General features: G+C 47.3%; 1 protein-coding gene across 1 annotated transcript; it reads right to left on the reverse strand.

The window, feature by feature from the left end:
* Nucleotides 1-1,106: 1,106 nt before the first annotated feature.
* On the reverse strand, nt 1,107-19,899 carry PROZ (protein Z, vitamin K dependent plasma glycoprotein). Its single transcript, XM_054011137.1, has 8 exons — nt 19,748-19,899; nt 17,506-17,669; nt 14,876-14,900; nt 13,835-13,948; nt 10,870-11,001; nt 8,365-8,453; nt 2,762-2,885; nt 1,107-2,259 (listed from the first exon to the last, which is right to left on the reverse strand). The coding sequence occupies exons 1-8, from the start codon at nt 19,815-19,817 to the stop codon at nt 1,742-1,744; spliced, it is 1,236 nt and encodes a 411-aa protein (XP_053867112.1). The 5' UTR covers nt 19,818-19,899; the 3' UTR covers nt 1,107-1,741.
* Between the last annotated feature and the right edge of the window lie 916 nt (nt 19,900-20,815).

The raw sequence follows: 20,815 nt of genomic DNA on the forward strand, positions 1-20,815 counted from the left end.
AATATTATTTCATTATCAGTTCAAATATCAAGTCACTTTCCCCACTGCCAGAGCCTTTCCCTGCTTGTAGAGTCTTTGGCAGAGAAAGGTTCCCCCCCTTTTACACTGCTAAAAGTATCAGTGTAGAGAGGGAGGCACTGCTTGGGCATGTAGATATGTATCCTTGGGTTCTGGCTTGCCTCGTTTCTATTTGCCTAAGCCATGCCTCACCAGCTACACTGCTATTTATACCAGGGCGAGCTGGCTGTGGAGTATCTGTACCCTAAGTCATTCTTATAGAAGTGTGGGTTCATAGATCCACCTTTTGAAAGCATCCAGGCAAGAGTGTTAGGAAAGTGTTACAAGCAGGTTGTATCAGTATGAAGAGTGTATATTTAAGGAGAGTTTGAGAGTGGATAACTAAAACATGCAGTACTAGGAAAAGAATCCAAGCCTCTTTATTTTTTGAATCCCATTCCCATTGACCTTAGTGCTGTAGGATTAGGGAGGAAAATAGATGTGCTCTATTCAAACTGCCCCTCTTTCTGTAGGACAAACAAAACCGGCAGGGACTGGGGTGTGATCACTGCTCCTGATTGGCTAAGACTAATGTACAGCCTATTCTTTCTGTAACTCCATCTCCCCTAGCTTCCACCTCAGCCCACTTGTCTCATTTACCTGTTTGTCTTGTCTTTAGCATGCAAGTTCTCTGGGGCAGGGATCATCATTTACTATCTATTTGTACAGTGCCTAGCACCGTAGGGCTTCAACCACACTGGGCAGCTCTAGGCCCTACTACAATGTAAATAGAGATGGTCAAAAAGCTTAGGCTGAACAGTTTCTTGTCAGAAAATGCTGTTTCATCAAAATCATTACATTTCACAAGGGTACATCCAGTGACATTTGATGGCACAGTTTCAGAAGGATTTGAATCAAAATGGAGTACTTTGTTTCAGCTGGGTTGTTCTGACTTGACTGTCCCTACTCACTAGCAAGAATGTAGAAGCAGGGCACTGCAATGAGCTCTTGTCTTGCAGCGATTTCATTACTTTTACAAAACATACAATGAAGCATCAGCAATAATTAAAGCTAAATTACACTTGTCAGATGAACAAAGTACATGGTAGTGATGCATTAACTTTTTATTTTGCTTTTGCTCAAATGGGGCAAGGTCATCAATTGGCAAGCAAGGGCCACTCTGTTGCTGCCCCTTGGGCAGCCTGCCTGGGTAGTTGTGACTTGAGGAATCACTTCACTTATGTCTGATTTTTAGACTATTCCTGTTCTAGGGTCTGATTCAGCAAATCTTTACTCAAGTAATCCAAGTCAGGGGACGCTTTACAAGTACTTACATGAATAAAGTTGTGCAGGATTTGGCCATATACCACAGTGAACATCACTGGTCCCTGAAACAGTAACTGCAGTAGGGACATTTCAGTGAGTAGGGAAAATGATTGTGTATTAAAAATAAATGAATCAGTAAAAATTTTAAGATCTCTTAGGAGCAGCTTAGATGAACAGTGCTGTACAAATTCAAACTCATTCTTTTCACAGTGAAGTAGCCACATGTCTACTACACCAGTCCTCAATCCTGTCTTTGGAAAGAGAATGGATTTTGTTTGAGGGATGAACTACAGATAAATATTTACAGTATTAACATTACAACACAATACAGGCTGACCTTGCTGAAACCAGTCCAATTGCTGCATCCAAGTGCTCTTTGTAATTGCAGTTATGGAGTTGGTGCTGTGGGGACTTTCTTTTATTCAGTTTTTTGTTTGAACCACATCATATATCTTGAAGTCTTTGCGAAAATAAATGGTTGCCAGTTACTTACATTAGTTGGCCAAGCTCCAAAAATACCTGTCAGAAACCAAGTGCCTTTGTAGTCATAGGCGATAAAGTTTCCTCCTGCCAGCTGCCAGTCCACAGGTTCTGGGTGATGTCCACAGTACTGTCTGTTCGTAAGACTTGTATTGAGTATTTGTTCACATTCCCTTTCAGCAAGGTAGGAAACCTGCAACTCAACTAGTGAACCTCTCACCTCGCTTTCTTCCAGTTTCCAGCCACTGACAGTGCCTGCCAACTGTGGCATCAAAACATGTTCTGCAAAGTCTTTGTCAGGAAGACATATAGGATGGTGGTAGTTGTTGCACTCAATGTGCTGTCCGAGTTGTAGCAATGCAAGGTTATTTTCACCAGTAGCTTCATCGTACCGTATATGTATGTGTTTCTCATTCACATCTATTACCTGTGCAGCTCCATGCATCCTGTTATTCCCTGTGAAGTTATGACATGTTCACTGCTCTTAGAAATAGTTTTAGCATCTTTCACCAAAGGTGAACACAGATTAATTGCTAATAGTTATGGGAGCCATGCTGCCAACATAGCTACCACCATTACTGTGAAATAAGGGTATGATAAAGGCAGAAGCTACTAGTAGGTGTTGATTTTACAGCAATTAAGCATATCAGATCCTGGTTATACAAATTTTGAAGATGCTTTTTAACTCTTCAGGAGCATACAGGTGTGAGTGAATAGGAAGAAACTATAATTTCAGGATGACAAAGTAAAATATACAATAAAAATGGGCGTGAATGAACATTGCCAATTGTTCCCTATAAGTAAAATATTTTAAATGCAGACACTGTTTCCTGGGATAGACAGAATGTTCTGAAATGGCAATTTTTATATGTAAACTCTTTGGAAGTATGCTTTGACAACACAAAAATGTAGATTGACAATGTGCGGGGAGGGGTGAGGAGAAAGCTTGATCACTTACCAGTCCTAACCCTGATATCAGAATGATTGTGCAAAAGGGCACACTCAGCTGTAGTCAACACAAAGTTGCTCTTCACAAGAACACCTCCACAGAATCCCTTTCCTTCCGAATTTAGCAACAGGACCTATAAAACAAAAAACAGTAAATTCTGCTGTTGTCTTTAACTTTGTACAGGGCCGTCCTCAGGATTGGTGGGGCCCTGCACCATATTATTAAACTGGTGCCCCTATGCCTGACAGCAGCCTGGGGAGGGGGAAGGGACGAGTCAGCAAAGGATACCAAGATGCCCAGTCTGCCTCACGGCAGCGGAGACTCACGTTTCCCTGCAGAGACCTCCCCTATCTTCTCCCTCAGGCAGAATGTGCAGCACCAACGCATTAGGCTCTGTGAATTCGGCCCCTGCCTAAGGAGACTGCAGTGCGTGCTGGGTGTGCGTGAGCCGACCTGCTCTTACCTGCTGTCATGGGCAGTTGGGTGAAGCTGCCACTTGGGGAGGTTAGCTCCCCAGCCCACCTCTTCTGCCTGTGGCCCCACCCATACTCCATTCCTGCTCTCCCCCAGGCCCTGCCCTATTCTGCCCAGGCCTTTCCCTCTCCCCACTGTCTCCCTTCTTTCTTCCCTCCCCCACCCTGCTCACCCCTTCCAGCCAAATCCATGAATCCAAATGAAGCAAATGACATTTGAAAAAAACCCCACTCTTCTGCAATTTCTTTCTAAAGAAAATGGAGCATGTGTTCCACTGCATGCCAGATGGTGAAGACTAGGGTTACCATTCGTCCGGATTTACCCAGACATGTCCTCCTTTTTGTGCTAAAAATAGCGTCCGGGGGGAATTTGTAAATCACTCAAAATGTCCGGGATTTCCTCCCTCCCCCGGCAGAGCAGAGCGAACGGCTGGGAGGGCTGCAGGAAAGTCACGGGCTGGAGTCCGGAGCAGCTGTAGAGGAGCTCCTCCCCCACTCCCTGCATTCTGAGCTGGCAGCTCCTCCTCCCCGGCAGCCCCGCGCCCCGCTCCAGCAGCACTGTGCAGGGCCGGGGACCGGGTTGTGTGTTGTGCTGGGGAGCGCAGCCAGGTGTCCGGCTCGCACAGAGCCCAACACCCTGTTCTGAGCAGCAGGGTAAGGGGGCCGGGGGGCAGAAGAAGGGGCAGGGAGGTTCTGGAGGGGACAGTCAAGAAACGGGGAGGGGTCGGGAGTTCGGGGGGGGCTTTTTGGGGGGAGTGGAGAAAGTTTTGGGCAGTCAGGGTACAGGTAGGGGTAGGGTCCTGGGGGGCAGTTGGGGGGGGTCTTAGGAGGGGGGCAGTTAGGGGACAAGGAACAGGGAGTCTTAGGTAGGGGGTGGGGTTCTGGAGGGCAGTTAGGAGCAGGGGTCCCAGGAGGGGGCAGTCAGGGGACAAGGAGCGGGGGGGCGGGGGGCTGGGAGTTCTGGGGGGGAGATGTCAGGGAGCAGGAGTGGGGAGAGGGATCGGAGCAGTCAGGGGACAGGGAGCAGAGGGGTTTAGATGGGTTGGGAGTTCTGGGGGGGGGCTGTCAGGGGGTGGGGAGTGGTTGGATGGGGCGTGGGAGTCCCAGGGGTCTGTCTGGGGGTGGGGGTGTGGATAAGGGTTGGGGCAGTCAGGGGACAAGAGGCAGGGAGGCTTAGATAGGGGGTGGAGTCCTGGGGGGCAGTTAGGGGCAGGGGTCCCAGGAGGGGGCAGTCAGGGGACAAGGAACGGGGGGAGGGTTGGGGGTTCTGGGGGGGCGGGAAGTGGGAGGGGCAGGGGTGGGGCTAGGGCGGGGCTCCTCCCGTCCTCTTTTTTGCTTGCTGAAATATGGTAACCATAGTGAAGACTGGACATTAGGGTGACCAGACGTCCCGATTTTATAGGGACTGTCCCGATATTTGCTTGTTTGTCCCACGTCTCAACCAATGTTAGGTCGGGACAATGGAGAAACAAGTAAAGGCGCCAGAGCCCGGAAGGGCTCGTGCCCCCCCCCCACTCCACCCGCTCCCTCCCCAAATCCCCGCCTCTTTCCCAAGCACGCAATTCCTCCTCCCTCCACAAGCGCTGGAGGGAGGCCCTGGAGATGCAGGGGGAGCGCGGGGCCGGGGTGAGTGAGTCCAGCCTGGCCCCGAGCGCAGGCAGGACTCAGTCGGGCGGTAGAGAGAGTAGGGGGGCAGCCCGCAGGGCCAGGCAGCGGCTGTTCTCCCCCCCGGGCAGTGGGACTCGGGAGCAGCCGCTGCTGCAGCTCCCACCGGAGGAAGCAGCCATGGCGCTCGGCAGCTGTGGCTCTGGCGCCCGAACCACCCGGGCCTGTTGCGGGGACCCAGCAGCGCGCACGCTGCGCCGAGCCCCTGGCCAGTCACGTCTGGGCTGGCTGCACGGCTGGCTGCGCAGCTGGTGCAATCCCACGACGGCCCGGGGCGGAGACATCGGCAGCCCAGCCCCGTTCATTCCCCTGTGGGACCCGAGCAGGATGGGGGGGGGCTGGGGCCTGGGGCCAGCTGCCCCCACTCCAGGGCCGCCCGCAGGATTGCACCAGCTGGGCAGCCAGCCCGATGCGACTGGCCAAGGGCTGGGCGCAGCGTGCACACTGCTGGGTCCCCGCAACAGGCGCAGGCTCGGGGGGGTTCACAGGCGCCAGAGCCGCAGCCGCCGAGCTTGGCCAGCGGCTGCTTCCTCCCCCCACGGCAGTGGGAGCTGCAGCAGCGGCTGCTCCCAAGTCCCAATGCCCAGGTGGGGAGAACAGCCGCCGCCTGCCGTCCCCCTACTCTTCCTCCAGGTCGGCGCCCAAGTCCTGCCTGCTCGGGGCCAGGCCGGACTGACACTCACCCCGGCCCAGCGCTCCCCCTGCATCTCCGGGGCCTCCCTCCAGCACTTGCGGAGGGAGGAGGAAGGGGTGGGGTTGTTTTTTTGCTCTGTCCCTGCCCCGTCTCCCCCATGTCCCGATATTTGACCTGGGTGATCTGGTCACCTTACTGGACATGCAGAAGGTACCCAATTAAAAGCACTAAATTTAGGAATAAAAAAATGTCAGTCACAGTTTTTGTTTGTTTGTTTGTTTTTGTTTTAATATGCCCTGAAGTTTGTCAGAGATTTATTTGCAAAACTTTGCAGTAAGTTAGAGTCAGCTGTCTTGCTGAATACAACACTAAATATTCTGGAATATGCATGATGCAGCTCTTCTGTTTTACATTTTCTTAATCAGTATTTCTAAGCTGATTTTATATTTTAAATGTCCTCTTAAGCCTTCATAAAGTAATCATTTCAGATTACTACATATTTAACTCACTGAAACAAAGACATTATTTTAAATTAATCAGTCACAGAGGTTTGGTGTGTTCATAACAATGTTCATTGCTTTTAGAAAAAGGGAACACTAATTTACTGTGTGTGATCTCCATAACAATAGACATGTTGATGAAATTTCATCAACTTTAAAAAATATGTTTCTAAAGATTTTAGTCCTAAGAAAGGATTTTATATCTTATGAGGTACTGATTTTGCTGGAGGGTTCTCTTGAGACTAGTTCATCTGATAGCTGGACAAAGAGTTTCCCTTTCTTTTCTTCTGACTATCTGGAAGGAAAAGGGTGTTGTCCCTTTAAGGGCTCTCTGGGGGAGGGAGGGGGCGGTGAAGGGAGAAAGGGATGGACAGGAAGATTTTGGAAGCAAGTTTTTTTTTACTTGGGAAGCAAGTTATTTTTAACTATAGTAATTAAAATTAAAATGTGTATTTTAGATAAGGGTAGTCTTTTGAAGGATTTATTTAAAAAACTATGAAGATCCAAGCATTTAAGGCTAAAGATGATTATGCATCTAAAAATCTATGCAAGGATTTTTTTAGAGATGTGATTTTGTAATCTTCACCAACTCACTAATGAAATATTTTTAAGGCAAATTTTAAACTAAGGTCCTGTAGACTAACATGTTCTGAGTAAATATTACGGTAATGCACAACTGTTTTTGTCAGTAAATTCAGAAACTGACAGTATATAGCTGGGGATTGGCAAATGCCTGTTAAATGGCTTCATTACCACTTGAATGTCTCTTTAACAGTTTCAATGTTGTGCTAATAGGTCTGGGTAGGCTTCTCACTTTTTAGTTACTAGATCCCCTCCGGAGTCAGAGTCACCAGGCTGCAGCAGCTAGCTGTGGGAGCCTGCAGGAAGGGTCAGAACAGGGCTAGGAAGAGCTGGGCGGGTGGACACTAAGACCCAGTGGTGCCCCAAATTTTCAGGTGCTCTACGCAGCCGTGTATGCTGTGTATGCCTAAGGACGGCCCTGACTTTGTAATATGATGGGATAAGAGCAAAATACTGAATTATTATAAACAGCTAAGATTTGTAATTTAATTATCTTTCAAATGAAATGTCCACATTCTGCCCTATTAGCCCCGGGGATCTCATTCCTATTTAAGCATCCAGAAAACCTCCCACTCTAGGGTTACCATATCTGAACTTTCAAAAAAGAGGACATTCGGGGGGGGGGCAGGGGTGTAGCCCTGCCCCCTAGCCACTCCCTCCCACTTCCCACCCCCACAGCCACCCCAGAACCCCCAACCCATCTAACCCCCACTGCTCCCTGTCCCTGACTGTCCCAACCCCTCTCCACACTCCTGCCCTGACAACCCCCCCAAACCACAGACCCATCCACACCCCCCTTACCCTGACTGCCCCCCTTCTCCAACTCCCCAGCCCCCCTACTGTGCCACTTGGGTTAGAGCAGGTGTCTGGCTCCGCGCCCCAAGGAGCGCCCTGCCCCGCCGAGTGGCATGCTGAGGCTGTGGAGGAGGGGGGGGAAGGGCTCTGGCCTGCGCGTTACCGCACAGGCGCACAGCCCCGCCCCCCGGCACTGCCGGGCGGCGTGCTAAGGCTGCAGGGGATGGGGGGAGCCGGGAAGGGGCTTTGGCTGCCGAGGCCCCAATGCGAGTGGCGCTCGGGCTGCCCTGTCAGCCGCTTTTCGCTCTTTAAATAGCCAACCGGGGGGAAATCCCGAACATTTTTAGATTTTTAGAAATTCCCCCCGGAAGGCTATTTAAAGAGCGAAAAGCCGGACATGGCCGGGGAAATCTGGACGTATGGTAGCCCTAATTTAGCCCATCAACAGCTGCAGTTGCAAAGAAATCAAATAGGGTTGTAGTAGTGAAGAGAGAAGAAGGTAGCACTAAATATCTAATAATATACCATATATTATGCGACTGACAATTCAGAAGGGGTTCCCCTTACATAAGCACTGAGTCATACGACTTTCAAATTATATTGAAAAAATGGTAGAATCCTGCTATATTGATACTTGATGCTCTAGTAAGTTTTCTAATAGTGCAAAGGTAAGTGCAAGGAATGAGATGCTGCCAAACATAATTTATAAATTGTGACATTTAAATACAGTAAGTTACTTTTCTTATTTTTCAAGGAGGTTGACTACAACAGTTTGTAATAATGGGTCTTGCTGTCTTCTACTGTCTATCACCTCTTTGCTTCTACTTATCTGACCTCTTGCTTAGTTAAATCTTCAAAAAATGTTTTAAGTACTCGAAGATAAGAAGTGTGTTGCATCTGAGAACACTGCTTTACTATAGACTTTTCTACACTAACAGTATTTCCAAAGATCTCTATAAATACCTGCCAAGGGAATCCTCTGTTGCAAGTCGTCTTAAAATAACGAGGCTGAAGGAATTTAACGTCATCAAGTCTGCCACATGCACATTGATCTAGCAATGGTTAAAAGAAAAAGACATGCAAAAATTTTTAAATTTTGTGGTGATGTTTGAAGATCACCACTATCCCGAACATATTGTGGTGTTCCCATTTTAACGCTTTAAGATCACTGGTTCTTCCCTTCCCCCACCAACCCCTCAAAATGGAGGGCCAGATCCTCAGTTTCTAGTAGCTTGCTAATGACTTTGGAAGATCAATGGTTTATTTATTGTTTGCTTCTTTCATAATTTCCCATTGCAATGAGTGCTTGATATTTATATCAAACAAAATCCAACCCTTTGAAACTTATCTTTTCAGTTTGTGAGTCCTTGAGGGTAGGGACACTGTTTCACTATTTGGCTGGACAAAATAATTCTCTTATTGCTATGGTCAAAGCAATTATGAATATACTACCATCTGCTGGCAGGTACAGTTTTGGAGAAAAGATCGCTCCTCTACTACAAGATTTAAACCAGTAACACCGCTGCCAACTAGTGAACATTTGCAATACGTTGTACCAGGCGCTTCCCCTACCCTGTCAAATATTTTACTGCCTAATAAGAGGCAGGGATTGGGCTTATATATACTGAATTGGGGAGCCAGTGAAACATCAACCTTGCTCCCAAACAGACTCCAGACATCTTCTGGATTGGGGGAGCACAAGTCCCTTTCATAAGCAATGTGGCCCTACTCTTCTAGCCTACATAGGGAGGCCCAACATGCGACCTTGTCCAGTTGGAAAAATGATGACATGCCCTAAAAGGACCCCACCCTTTCCAACCACTGAGTCAAATTATTCATGGCTCCAAAGAGCAAGCAGGTGCTGTGCAGGCCCCATCCCCCCCAGTCCCTCCACACCCATAAAGGAGCGCTGCTATATCACCACAGAACTGTCTTACCTTGCCTCTTGCTTTCCCAGTGCTTGTCTGCCTATGAAATAATTTGCCAGTTGTGCCAAAGTATGTTGTTTCTGAGGTATAGCTATAAATGTCAGTTAGGAGCTATGCTGAGGGCAACATCAAATCTGTGGTTCACCAGCCCTCAGACAGATATGTCTAGAGGCTACTGAGTGTGACGAGTTACCATTGGGGAGAGGAGAGGGATGGAAGTAGGACTAGAGTGACCATATTTCCCAAAGGGAAAATGGGACACCGCATGGGGCTTGCTCAAACCATCCCCCCCGTGTGAGGTTGGCTGAAGACACCTGGCATCACTGCAGTTGTGCATGGTGGCATTGCCATTTGCCACCTCCCCACCAACATTCCTCTGCACCTCACTCAGGGGAACATGCCCCACTTTTTTTTTTTTTTTTTTTTTTTTTTGGCGCAAAACTGGGCATTTGTCCCATTTGCTTTTGCCACGTGACGATCAGTTGTCAAGAGCAAATGGGACAAATGCCCAGTGTCGTCAAAACAAAATCAAAATGTCTGAGACAGGGCTTTAAAAGGGGATTGTCCCGGCCAAAACAGGACATAAGGTCACCCTAAATAAGAGGGATCAGAGGGCTATTTGATACTGAGCAGTGTGGGTGTGCTAGTTGGTGGAAGGGAGAAAAAAAAAGTGGCATAGCTGCCAAGGAGCAGTGCCTCCTAAAATCTTGATGCCAGACCATAACCCCATTGATACATGTGTAGAGGGGCCTCCACACATGGAAGGGAGCTCAGCTGCCTTTGAGGCACTGTCCCTTCCCCCATCTGGCCCATTGACGTAGGAGGATCAGGGCCAGGGGCGGCTCTATGTATTTTTCCGCTCCAAGCACGGCAGTCAGGCAGCCTTCAGCGGCATGCCTGCGGGAATTCTGCTGGTCCCGTGGCTTTGGCATCCCCGTCGCCGAATTGCTGCCGAAGCCGCGGGACCAGCAGACCTCCCGCAGGCATGCCGCCAAAGGCAGCCTGACTGCTGCCCTCACGGCAACTGGCAGTCCGCCCCCCCACAGCTTGCCGCCCCAGGCACGCACTTGGCACACTGGTGCCTGGAGCCGCCCCTGATCAGGGCTGCTCTCACAGCTATTCACTGCATAGGCATGTGCTACCCTGACTGCAGCAGGGAGAGTTGATCTCATGGCAGCAACCACAAAAAAAAAAAAGACACAGGCAAAATAAAAACAATGGGCCTGAGTCTCCTCTCACACCTGTTTTAAAGACGTAACTCAATTGATTTCAGAAGAGATACTCTTCTACACTGGAAGTGTTTGGAAAATCTGGCCCAGTGAATGAATTTTAGGATTTGCTTTGCTCTAAAGCTGTGTTTGAGCAACCTTGTATTTATTTTTTCTCTGGAAATTCATCATTACTGGAGCTCTCAGGACACCTCCTTTTGGTTCATTCTAATGGTCTCAGTGCAGTCATAATAGCTCCTATTGATGCCGTTCCCCCAGCCTGCCTACCCTGGGTCTAAGCATGCTCTCTTCTGACTTCTTTTTATACTTACCTCTTGGAATGCATGATTTTTTATCTTCCCCAAGTTCATAGCCTTTTGCACATGCGCAGCGGTAGGACTGAGATCCTGGATAGCAGAAGTGTTGACATCCCTCTCTAGTTTTGTGTTGACACTCATTTTTAGCTAAAGAGAACAACAAAAGCAAAGCGCTGAGAAACAACAATTGAGCAATAAACTGGGATTTTCCTGCACACCATGGGCCCTGTTTTGCTAAGCAATGACATTTGCTCACTTTTCATGCTCTTCTGAGCTCATCATTTAAGCAATTCTTGCTACTCCCTCTTTTTAACTTGTTGGAGAGGTACTGAGCCGCAGCAACTCCCATGAAGTCATTGTAAAGTGAATTGCTCCCTACCCCACTGGATCAGGCAGGATGTATTTCAGGATTGTGTTTGTAGGTCGTACTAGCTAAAGTAACACTAGCTCTTCTCTGCATGGAAAGTGCCATGACATGTATTTGCACTGAGTGCCAGGTGTCTTTGAAGGAAGAGAATGATTGTACTTTTTATGGAGGCAGGAGTTGCTTAAAAAATAAAGGACTTAAGCTGTTCTTTTTTGGCTCTTTTTATGCTCATGCCAAGAAAATTTAAATTTAACAGCAACCAATGTAAAAGAACAGAAAATAAAAGAAGCATTTCTTGCCTCTGAAACAGAGCCAGTCTCTTCAGTTCGCATAGCTGGGCAAACACTTGAGATTTGCTTGGCACTAAACAATATTAAAAATAATAGGCAGATCCCCAAGACTGGACATTTGGTACCTGACACAGCTCAGGGATGAGGAGGCATCAAAGCTGCCTTTAAGCCGTTTTTGTGGCTCTGTGAGGCTTGGGGCTGTGCAGGTCCAGCGGCAAGGGATGAGCTAAGTTGTGCCAGTGGCAATGGTCCCCAAGGAGGCATTCCATGGTTGGGGACTGCCAGAGCTAAAGATGACTGTGGCCATTGCCCATTAGTGGCTGGTCACCTAGCCATTGGGGGAGGCTAGCCCCCAGCCCCTCCCCTTCTACCTGAGGCTCTGCTTCTTCCCCTCCCCTTGTGCCCTCCCCCCCCAGAAGCCCAGAGCCCCCCCACCCTGGAGCACCTCGCAGAGTGGCAGCAGCACCCTCAGCCCCAGAGTGCCAGGCAGCACAGTCCAAGCACCAGGTAGGCAGCACAGCGCCAGCCACCCCGAGTCCCCACGATAGGCTGCCCAGCCCCAGTCAGCCTGGACCAAGGCAGAACATCAGGCACTGCAGGAGGGGGCCTCCTAGGGATGGAGCATAGCAGGGCCAGACCAGGCTGTTTGGGGAGGCACAACCTCCCCTAGCCTATGATACCCATCACCCTGCCATTGCCCCTTTTCCCAGCTACACCACCTATGCCAGAGGGGCTAAATTGGCCCACAGCACCCAGGGATTCCTCCATACCAGGGCAAATCCCCAAATAACCAAATGCACTGGTTTTAAGGTTGGTGAAGTAGCACTAAGCAGCAGATTCAAGGACCTGGCCCAATGTGTTTTTAAGTACTATTACTTTTTCTATCCTTGTCTAGTTAAATTGATATCCATTCACATTCTAAACTAGACCAGAAAAACATTTAAGCTTTGTTATCAGTCAGTTTGTCGGTGTAAAGGACTTTCTAGAATAGGGAATTCTTAAAAAAAAGTAGTCAGCTCCATGTAAATGAGACTGCCTGTGTCCTCCAGTTTGTTATGTAAATAAAACAGTAAATAGTAACAATTGACTAATTATGAAGTATGTGCTCAAGTTCTGAGCAATTTGCTCAAAAGTGCTTGTAAAATGCAGAATAGACCTAAGAAGAGCACAAGTATTATTTACGTTATCTTTATGCATCAAAAAGCTACATATCTGATGTAGAAAATGGGGGGTCTGTGAGTCTGAATCCCAACAAAATACTTTCTAAAGAGTCGGATCTTCGTAACTAATTAGCCTGTTCACACTGGAAGAGGCCTTGGCACCCCGAAAATTTAAACTTTGAATCTTTCAGTTTTTTCTTAAGGATAACATCAACATGGCAGAAATTCACTTTTTGGGATAGACTTCCTTTGTCCTAGGGACTAGTACCTGAGGTCCTTACTCAGTTCTTACTGTGGCAAACTCCCACTGAAGTCAGTGGATGTTTGCCTGAGTCAGGACGGAGTAAAACTGAGTTGGATTGCCCCCTCTAACAAAAAAAAAAACCAAAGAAAAAGAATCCTGGGACCCATGGAGGAAATCTCCACAAAGATCCCCCATCGAGTTTCCCCCAGATCATTTGATCAGATGGGCAGTAGTTTAGCTCCCATACTCACTCCATGGGAACCTTGAGAGGAATCCACTACAGCAGGGTTGCCAAACATTTTCAGGAGTTGGACCATATCTTAATGGATTGTCCTGTGTGGGCACCTGCTGACCTCTCATTCATGATGGTGGGGGCAATTTTCCCTGCTATTTGCAATCATACAGTTTCCCTCTGGCAACTACAGCAATTGCTTACCTGGAGAAGTAATATTAGGAACATATTTAAGGCAATAGCGTCTGGAGTAGAGAGAGCACCATGTGACCAGCTAACAAGTGATCTGCAGACCACACTTTGAGAACCTTTGGATGATGAGCAGAGGGCCATCCATACAGAGGCCCTCTGCCCTGGCTCCAGGCTCTCAATCCTGCCTCCGTTGCGGCTTCACTGGTGCCATGGTGCCAGGGTTTCTTCTGCCCTTTGCTCCCTCCTCAGTCTCTCCAGGATAGAAGGAAGGTGACAGGGCACAGCAAAGTTAATGCAGCCACACGCTGCATTAACATTTTAGCGGATTTACCTCAGGTTGTTGAGATGAACAATTCATATCCCCTCTTCCCATGCGTCACTGTCATGCATCCTCCACTAGGAATCACATATTTTAACATAAAACAAACAATATAGACTGTCTGCATGAGGTCCATATAGTTTCCGTGGTAGCTTCTAGAGGAAATGTTGCCTTACCGAAATTACAGTTCGGTCCTTCATAAGCATCCATGCAGGTGCAGGTGTAGCTGCGAATGCTGTCCTGACACACACCATCATGCTGGCATGGGTTTGAGGAGCACTGTCTGCCACCTGAATGAATGTTGCATCAGTAAGAGTAATAGGAGTCATCAACAGGGACAAATTCCTATTCATGACAGAGCTTTCTTCCCAGCATGGAATCTTTTACCAGCACAGCTGTGTTGGTCACAAATCACACTTCCTCACACCTCTGACTGACCCAGGTATGCTCACAAAAGTTTGTAAGTGTAGATCTGGTTTAAGACCCATGCTCTGGGAATGCCCTGCCAACACCACCCCGACATAGGATTGTGTGTGTGTGAAGCAGGCGGGGAGGGTGCACGCAGGGCTGGCCCAACTACCCACCTTGTAGATACATCCTGGGTGCTGTGCCGAGTACTGCCTGCATCCCCTTGCTGCCATCCCTACATCTCTGGAGTGGGGGGAGGGGGGGCAGAGGGGGAAGGGGGAAGGGGGAAGGTGGACCTCTACTACAACTCTGGCTCCTCTTGACAGAATAAGGGCTCTTGCTGTTGCTCTGGGGGGAAGAAGAGGCCCCTTACCACTGCCATTCCAAGGTAGGGAACAAGGCAATGGTATAGGATGGTTCTAGGTGACTGGAGCCACATAGGGCTCCATGTTGTGGAGTGCCCAGAGTCCCAGATTAACTTAGCCCAGCCTTGCATAGGGAAAACAATAAAAGAAATAGCCTATTTAATGTCATTGCATCTAGCCAAGTAGTCTAACCCTATTTTTTTGATTTACAGTCTTGACTGTTAATTATTTCTCAGATGGCTTGCTTTTAATGACTCCACTCCTACTCTTTTTTTGTGTACATCTTCTCCTCCCACTTCAGATGCTTGCTAAACAGTAGTAGGATACGTAAAATAATGTGCAAGTTGAATAAACTACTCGAGAGTCTTTTAAATTCCATAATCCTAACTGTAATGATCCCTTCATAAAATCATTCTAGAAAAAGAGATTGAACAGTCAACTTACTGAAATAGCCAGCCCAAAACTTCTTCTGAAAAATTTAAAAAGAAAAGAAATATTGTTACAACTCTTGGCTAATACCTTTCCCCACAAATACTTTGTCACAACATAAAATGTGCAAGAGAACAAATCTTATAGTCTATGCTTAAAAGGTAAATAGTCACACAAACTTTGGTCCTGGTCCTATACTCTTTACTCAGGCAAACTTCCCACTGAATGCAATGAGACTTTTCCTTGAGTCAGGAGTACAGGATCAGAATCTATTACTTTATTCCAAAATAAATATTTCCTATGAAAAAAATATTAGGGAGGGAAGGAGAAATATGTGTGGCATGTAAGAAACATCTGGACAATGATGTGACAATGTATCATTACAATACCTAACCCCATTGTCCCCAAGTCTGGCAGTGATCACCACTTGAAATCTTCCCCCCACAACACCATCAGCCTGGGAAGGGAGCCCCAAGCTCTGTCACCTGGGCCCCAAACAGCAGAAAGTTCGGACGTGTTTTGATTTGTTGTGTATTGCACCATCAGTGACAGACGTTAATTTTTTAAAATATAAAATCTGTTTTAAAGGATATGTGAAATAGCCGAGTTCCCCCAGTGTGTGTGTACACATTTCAGGCTGAGTTTCCTGAAGTGCAGGCATAAAACAGCCTAACATTTCAAACATCAGAACAGAAATATAAATTAAAGAACATCTTATGATATTTATGCCAATTTCATGATTTATTTATTTGGTCCCTCTCACAATGTTTGTTAGGGTTACCATATTCAAACATTTAAAAAAGAGGACACTCCACGGGGCCCCGGTCCCGCCCCAACTCCGCCCCTTCCCCACCCCCGGCCCCGTCCCAACCCCACCCCTTCTCCGCCCCCATTCCAACCCCTTCCCCAAAGTCCCTGCCCCAACTCTGCCCCCTCCTCTGAGCACCCCACATTCCCCCTCCTCCCTCCCGCTCTGATCTTGGTTGGGGGTTGCTAAGTGCTTCCCTGCTCCCCACTCGCCCCGCAGCCCCTATGCCCTTGCCTGCCCTGCTCCTTCTCACCCTGCAGTCTCTGCACCCCCACTTGCCCTGCAGCCTCTGCACCCCCCGCCCCTGCAGCCTCTACACCCCCCCCCCACCACCACCACCTGCCCTGCTCCCCCTGCTCACCCGGCAGAGGGAGAAATGCAGGCTCCACATGGAATTAAACACAGCCCCTGCTGCTCTGTGGGGGAGGAGGGAGCGGGGAGGGGGAGGGACTCTGGCTGCTAGAGGCCCTAGTGGCTGCGAGCAGCTTTCAATCAGGCCAGGCGTTCAATCAGCCGCGCCGCACAAGGGGAAGGGGGAAATCCCAGACATTTCTACTTGATTAGAAATCCCCCCCGGACGGCCATTTAACACTGAAAAAGCCGGACATGTCCGGGGAAACCCGGACGGATGGTAACCCTATGTTTGCTCTCCCAGAATTGGCAATACTGACTTTTGATTGTGCTGGTTAACTGGAGAGTCGAATAGGACTCAGGCTTTGGACCACTTCCCTTGACATTAACAGAGTTGGAGCAAGCATTAAAATACAAGGCTGCCAAGTGTCAAACCCATAGGTGCTGGAACTAGAGGCTCTGGGGGTGCTGAGGCACCCCATGGCTTGAAGTGGTTTCCATTCTATACAGCGTTTACAGTTTGGTTCAGTGGCTCTCAGCACCCCCACTACATGCATTGTTCCTTCCTCCCGGTCCCACGTCTCACATGGCACTCAGGCCTGCATCTGGTCACTTAGGCCCACTGGAATCTCATGGCAGACAGTGGACTTTTCCATGCTGTTGCTCTTCCTGGCCACTGGTGTGTGTTGTGGCACCTGCTGAGCATAGGGTGACCAGGCAGCAAGTGTGAAAAATCGGGACGGGGGTGGGGGGTAGTAGGAGCCTATATGAGAAAAAGACGCAAAAATCGGGTCTGTCCCTATAAAATCCGGACATCTGGTCACCCTAGCTGAGCAAGACTCCTTTCTGCCTCCTCTCTGCTGCTTCCCCTGCTGGATCTCAGCCAGGAAAAATGCAGCTGGGAGCAGAGGTGGTGGCTGTATGTGTGTGTGTATGTATGTATAGATAACACTGCTCTTGGGTTCACCCCCCCCCCCAAACACACACCCCAGCTGCACCAGCCTCTCAACATCACCAACCCCTCCCAAACTCCCCCTGAAGCCCCACTACCCATATTGCTGGCCTTGGCACCCCTTCCCCAAGCTGCTTCCCTCACTCTCCCTGCAGATAGGGCCCCTGGCAATGTTCCCCTAACATGCACCTTATGCACTGCAGAGAGGTAGCGCGCTACACAATGCTGTACTTGGAGGCATCTGCTTGCTGCTCAGTAGAGGGGGTTCCCCTCGTAGCTGCTGCTGATTGTCCCTGCCAGGAAGTCACCACCTCTTTCTTGGCCCCCTCTCCCATCATCAATCCCTTATTCAAACACTGTAGCAAAATAAGTGTTGCGGTGCAATGCAAGATGATTTCACATTGCAGAGAAATCTAGGCAATACAGTTAGATTGCAAAGCATCAAATATTGCCATAGTGTAGCCACTTTCTGACCAGCTAAGAAGCAGCAAGTGTTGCAATTCTTAGAAAAACAAACAAACAAAAAATACCTACAGTGTCTTCATGGTCTTCAAATACTTCTCTTGCCTCTTCATATGTGCATCTTTCTTCTAGGCACTCTCTTTCCAAGTTGCCTTGAAAGAACTCCTCAATAATTAGGAAAGACCCACGCTTATGTCTTGAGATAACTTGATTTGCATTGTTGGCCGATAGGAAGACTGAAAAGTTGTACAACAAGAGGCACTAATTAGGATTACCAGATAGCAACTGTGAAAAAATGGGACGGGGGGGAGGGGGCAATAGGTGTCTATATAAGAAAAAGTCACAAAAAACGGGACTGTCCCTTTAAAAATGGGACATCTGGTCACCCTCGCACTAATGTAAATATATAGATGGTTTTCGTTATCTACTTCTGTCTCTTCTTAAAATAGGTCAGGAAGCAGGCAGTTTTTAATATGAAGAGAAATATGAAGGAATTGCATTAATGTCAAAGTTGTACAAGTGCATATACTGCACCAGCACTTTTCTTAGCCCAGATTGGACTGGGAAATCATGGAATTTTGTCCAGTGCTTAATTTGTAATGAAAGAGGTGCCATTTTTTTTACTTTCATAACTGATGTAGCAAGCCCAGAGGTGCCAGGGTTATAAACTGCCAAGCCCAGAGGTGCCGGGGCTCAGCCTTGGAAAGCCCTCACACAAATTAAGCACTGGTTTTGTCTTTATTTTCCATTGGGAAGTGCAGGATTTGAACCCTGTAGAATAGGAAGTTAGTTCAGCCTTGCCAATCCCCAGATCTCAGGGAGTCCACCAGAGGCAGGGCCATCCACATGGCAGTCCTGTATCCCTACCCTGCCTCCATTGCCCCCTGCTCTGTCCTGGACTCCATGACAATCTGGTTCAGATGGAGTCATGTTACCATACATACTTGTTAAGTGTAACAAGCACACTTATCCAGAACCCTCTTCTTCAACTGGAGATCTGCCATACAGACAGGGTGCATGGTAAACTTAGTGCTGACTCTGTATTTAATTGCCCGCAGAATTCTTCTTGGAGGGAGAATTAGGCATGTCCCTCTAGCAACCTCCTCTCCCACCCTGGCTTCATGCCACCCCTCCAAAGCAAATTTACAAACCTGTGGAAGGGGCTTCTACAGGGCAGGGAAGGGAGGAGAAATGTTACCAGAAAGGCAACACTCCCCACTTTAGAACCCTTGGGAGAAGATCCATGGGGTTTTAAAATTCTTCTGTAGAGGTGGAGGGAACGATTTGTGCCTCAATTGTTATTTAAGGGCCCAATCCTCCACTCCTTACTCAGACTGACTCTACTGAGAGTCTTTGCTGAATAAAGATAGCCAAATTTGGTTTTTAATTTACGTGTTTGGGAAAGCAAATATAATGTACAATGGCCAGAAAAAAAGACCAGTTCCTTAGGTGTAGGAGACTAGAACCATGTGAATCTAATGAGGGATCAAGGAACTGGGGGCTATGATACTTAGGAACACAACAATATTGTGAAATTGTATGTAATTTCTTAGTTAAGCCTTTAAAAAAACAAGTGAAAAGAGAACAGACTAATTCTAGTACCGTTTACACGGTTTTAAAAAATGAATTCCATGATTTAAAACAAAAACAAAACAAAAACTATCTAGTGCACAATATATTTTTTAAAATGAGAGTCATTTTTCTTGCATGATTGATAGTGTATTTTTGCCATTAGTTTGATTTCTGGTGCATTTAAAATATCTTTTTAAAATCATATTGTGGTACATGATTGATGAACTTCAGTGAAAATCATTACTATTATTACTGTGAGTGTCATGCATAAATGCAGAGCTTCTTTCTCCTTCTCCCATCCTTTCCTCAGACATCTGAGATACTCTAGAGCATTAATACAGAAAAGTGCATCTATGCAAATCACGTAAAAGCAATGTCTTTTGGCCTTCTACCATAAACTCAATTTTCATCAGAACGATGATTAGAAAGACCAAGTAAGAAGGCACTTTACTTCACATGTGGGCACTCTTTATGGATGATAAGTACGGAGTTCAGAGAAAGCATTGTACTGAAGTTAATAGAATAACATACTGTCAAATAAAGCAAGGTTTTTGCATCAGTAACTGAATTGCAGTTTCTGCTAAAGTGCACAAGAGAAATGTGGTGAAAATTAGGACCTGTCAGCTTCAATGATAGCCTGTACGACAAAGTTAAAACAATACCAGGCAAATAATATTTTTGTGTTTTAGGAAGATCACCACAAAGCCAAATTAAAACAACAACAACAAAACAAATGCCATACCTGTCTGTTCTGTCTGAAGGAAAAGGAGGACAAAAGGAAGAAAGCATATTGTCCAAAAGTGAGTTGCCATTTTGATCCACTGTAATAGTTAACTGTAGCTTGCCTGCATTCCTGCAGAGCTTTCAGGGAAGTTGAGAAATGTTCAAGTTGAAAGTTCAGTAACTCTAAGGCCAATGCCTGGGCTCAGCGTCAACAAATGACAACCTATAAAAAAAAAAAAATTTAGTGGTACAACAATGCTCCCATTCGAGGAAAGAGGCAATCCCTTATCCTTTGGACACATGGGGTGGAGCAGGTTTGCTAGCTATCCTGAAAACTGCTGGGCAGCACCACATTTTGAACATCCATCCCATATTCCAGTCCCCACTTTGCATTACACAAAAAGGGGAGAGCTGCTAAAAAGCTGACAGCTAGTACCATATGTAAGTGCAGTACAGGTAGAAGTTGGAAGATAACTGGTAGGAGAAGAGTACCCAGTAAGACTGGTTTAGGATTTAGTAAAAAGACTGTTTCCATAAACTATTTACCAGGGCAATAACAGGTTAAGGAAATTCCTTACATTGCCTTTCAGAATCTCTGAAAAATGTTCTCAGCTCCATTGTACCAGTCAAACTCCATTGACTACTGGGGTTGCATTGAATAACCAGGGGCAGAATTTGTTCCGTAGGGCTATATTTTCATGACACCTCCATCCTCGCTTTTGGCTGCCAGCGGCAGTACTACACCCTCAGAAGAGATGGGAGATAGAACCCACTTTAGCAGCTCTCCACTTTCTGTTTTATGCGGAGTGGGAACTGGGACATGGGCTATTTTTGTATAATCTATAGTAGCTTCTACAACTGCTCTCAGACATACATAAACACACATACATATCTGTACAAACACTGTGGCCACTCTTACATGTACCAGCGGCAAGTCTGGCCCCTGCCTGGTCAAGGATCAAGGGAAGCAGAAAGATGGTTTAGGGCCTTTGGCTCCGATCCAACTGTGCCCATTGAGCTCAGTTCATCTGAAGATTGGCCAATAGGTTGGCTCTCAGATTAGACAGACACCTTAGTAATCAAATAA

This window comes from Malaclemys terrapin, chromosome 1, assembly GCF_027887155.1.
Source record: "Malaclemys terrapin pileata isolate rMalTer1 chromosome 1, rMalTer1.hap1, whole genome shotgun sequence".
NCBI classification, from domain to species: Eukaryota; Metazoa; Chordata; order Testudines; family Emydidae; genus Malaclemys; species Malaclemys terrapin.

What these genes read in the sequence shown, in the direction of transcription:
- PROZ (XM_054011137.1), bottom strand. Translation starts at nt 19,817, where the DNA reads ATGGCAACTCACTTTTGGACAATATGCTTTCTTCCTTTTGTCCTCCTT. An exon ending in CCTTCAGACAGAACAGACAG is followed by an intron (nt 17,670 to 19,747) that starts GTATGGCATTTG and finishes ACAACTTTTCAG; the next exon opens with TCTTCCTATCGGCCAACAAT. An exon ending in ACAGAGGATTCCCTTGGCAG is followed by an intron (nt 2,886 to 8,364) that starts GTATTTATAGAG and finishes TTTGTTTTATAG; the next exon opens with GTCCTGTTGCTAAATTCGGA.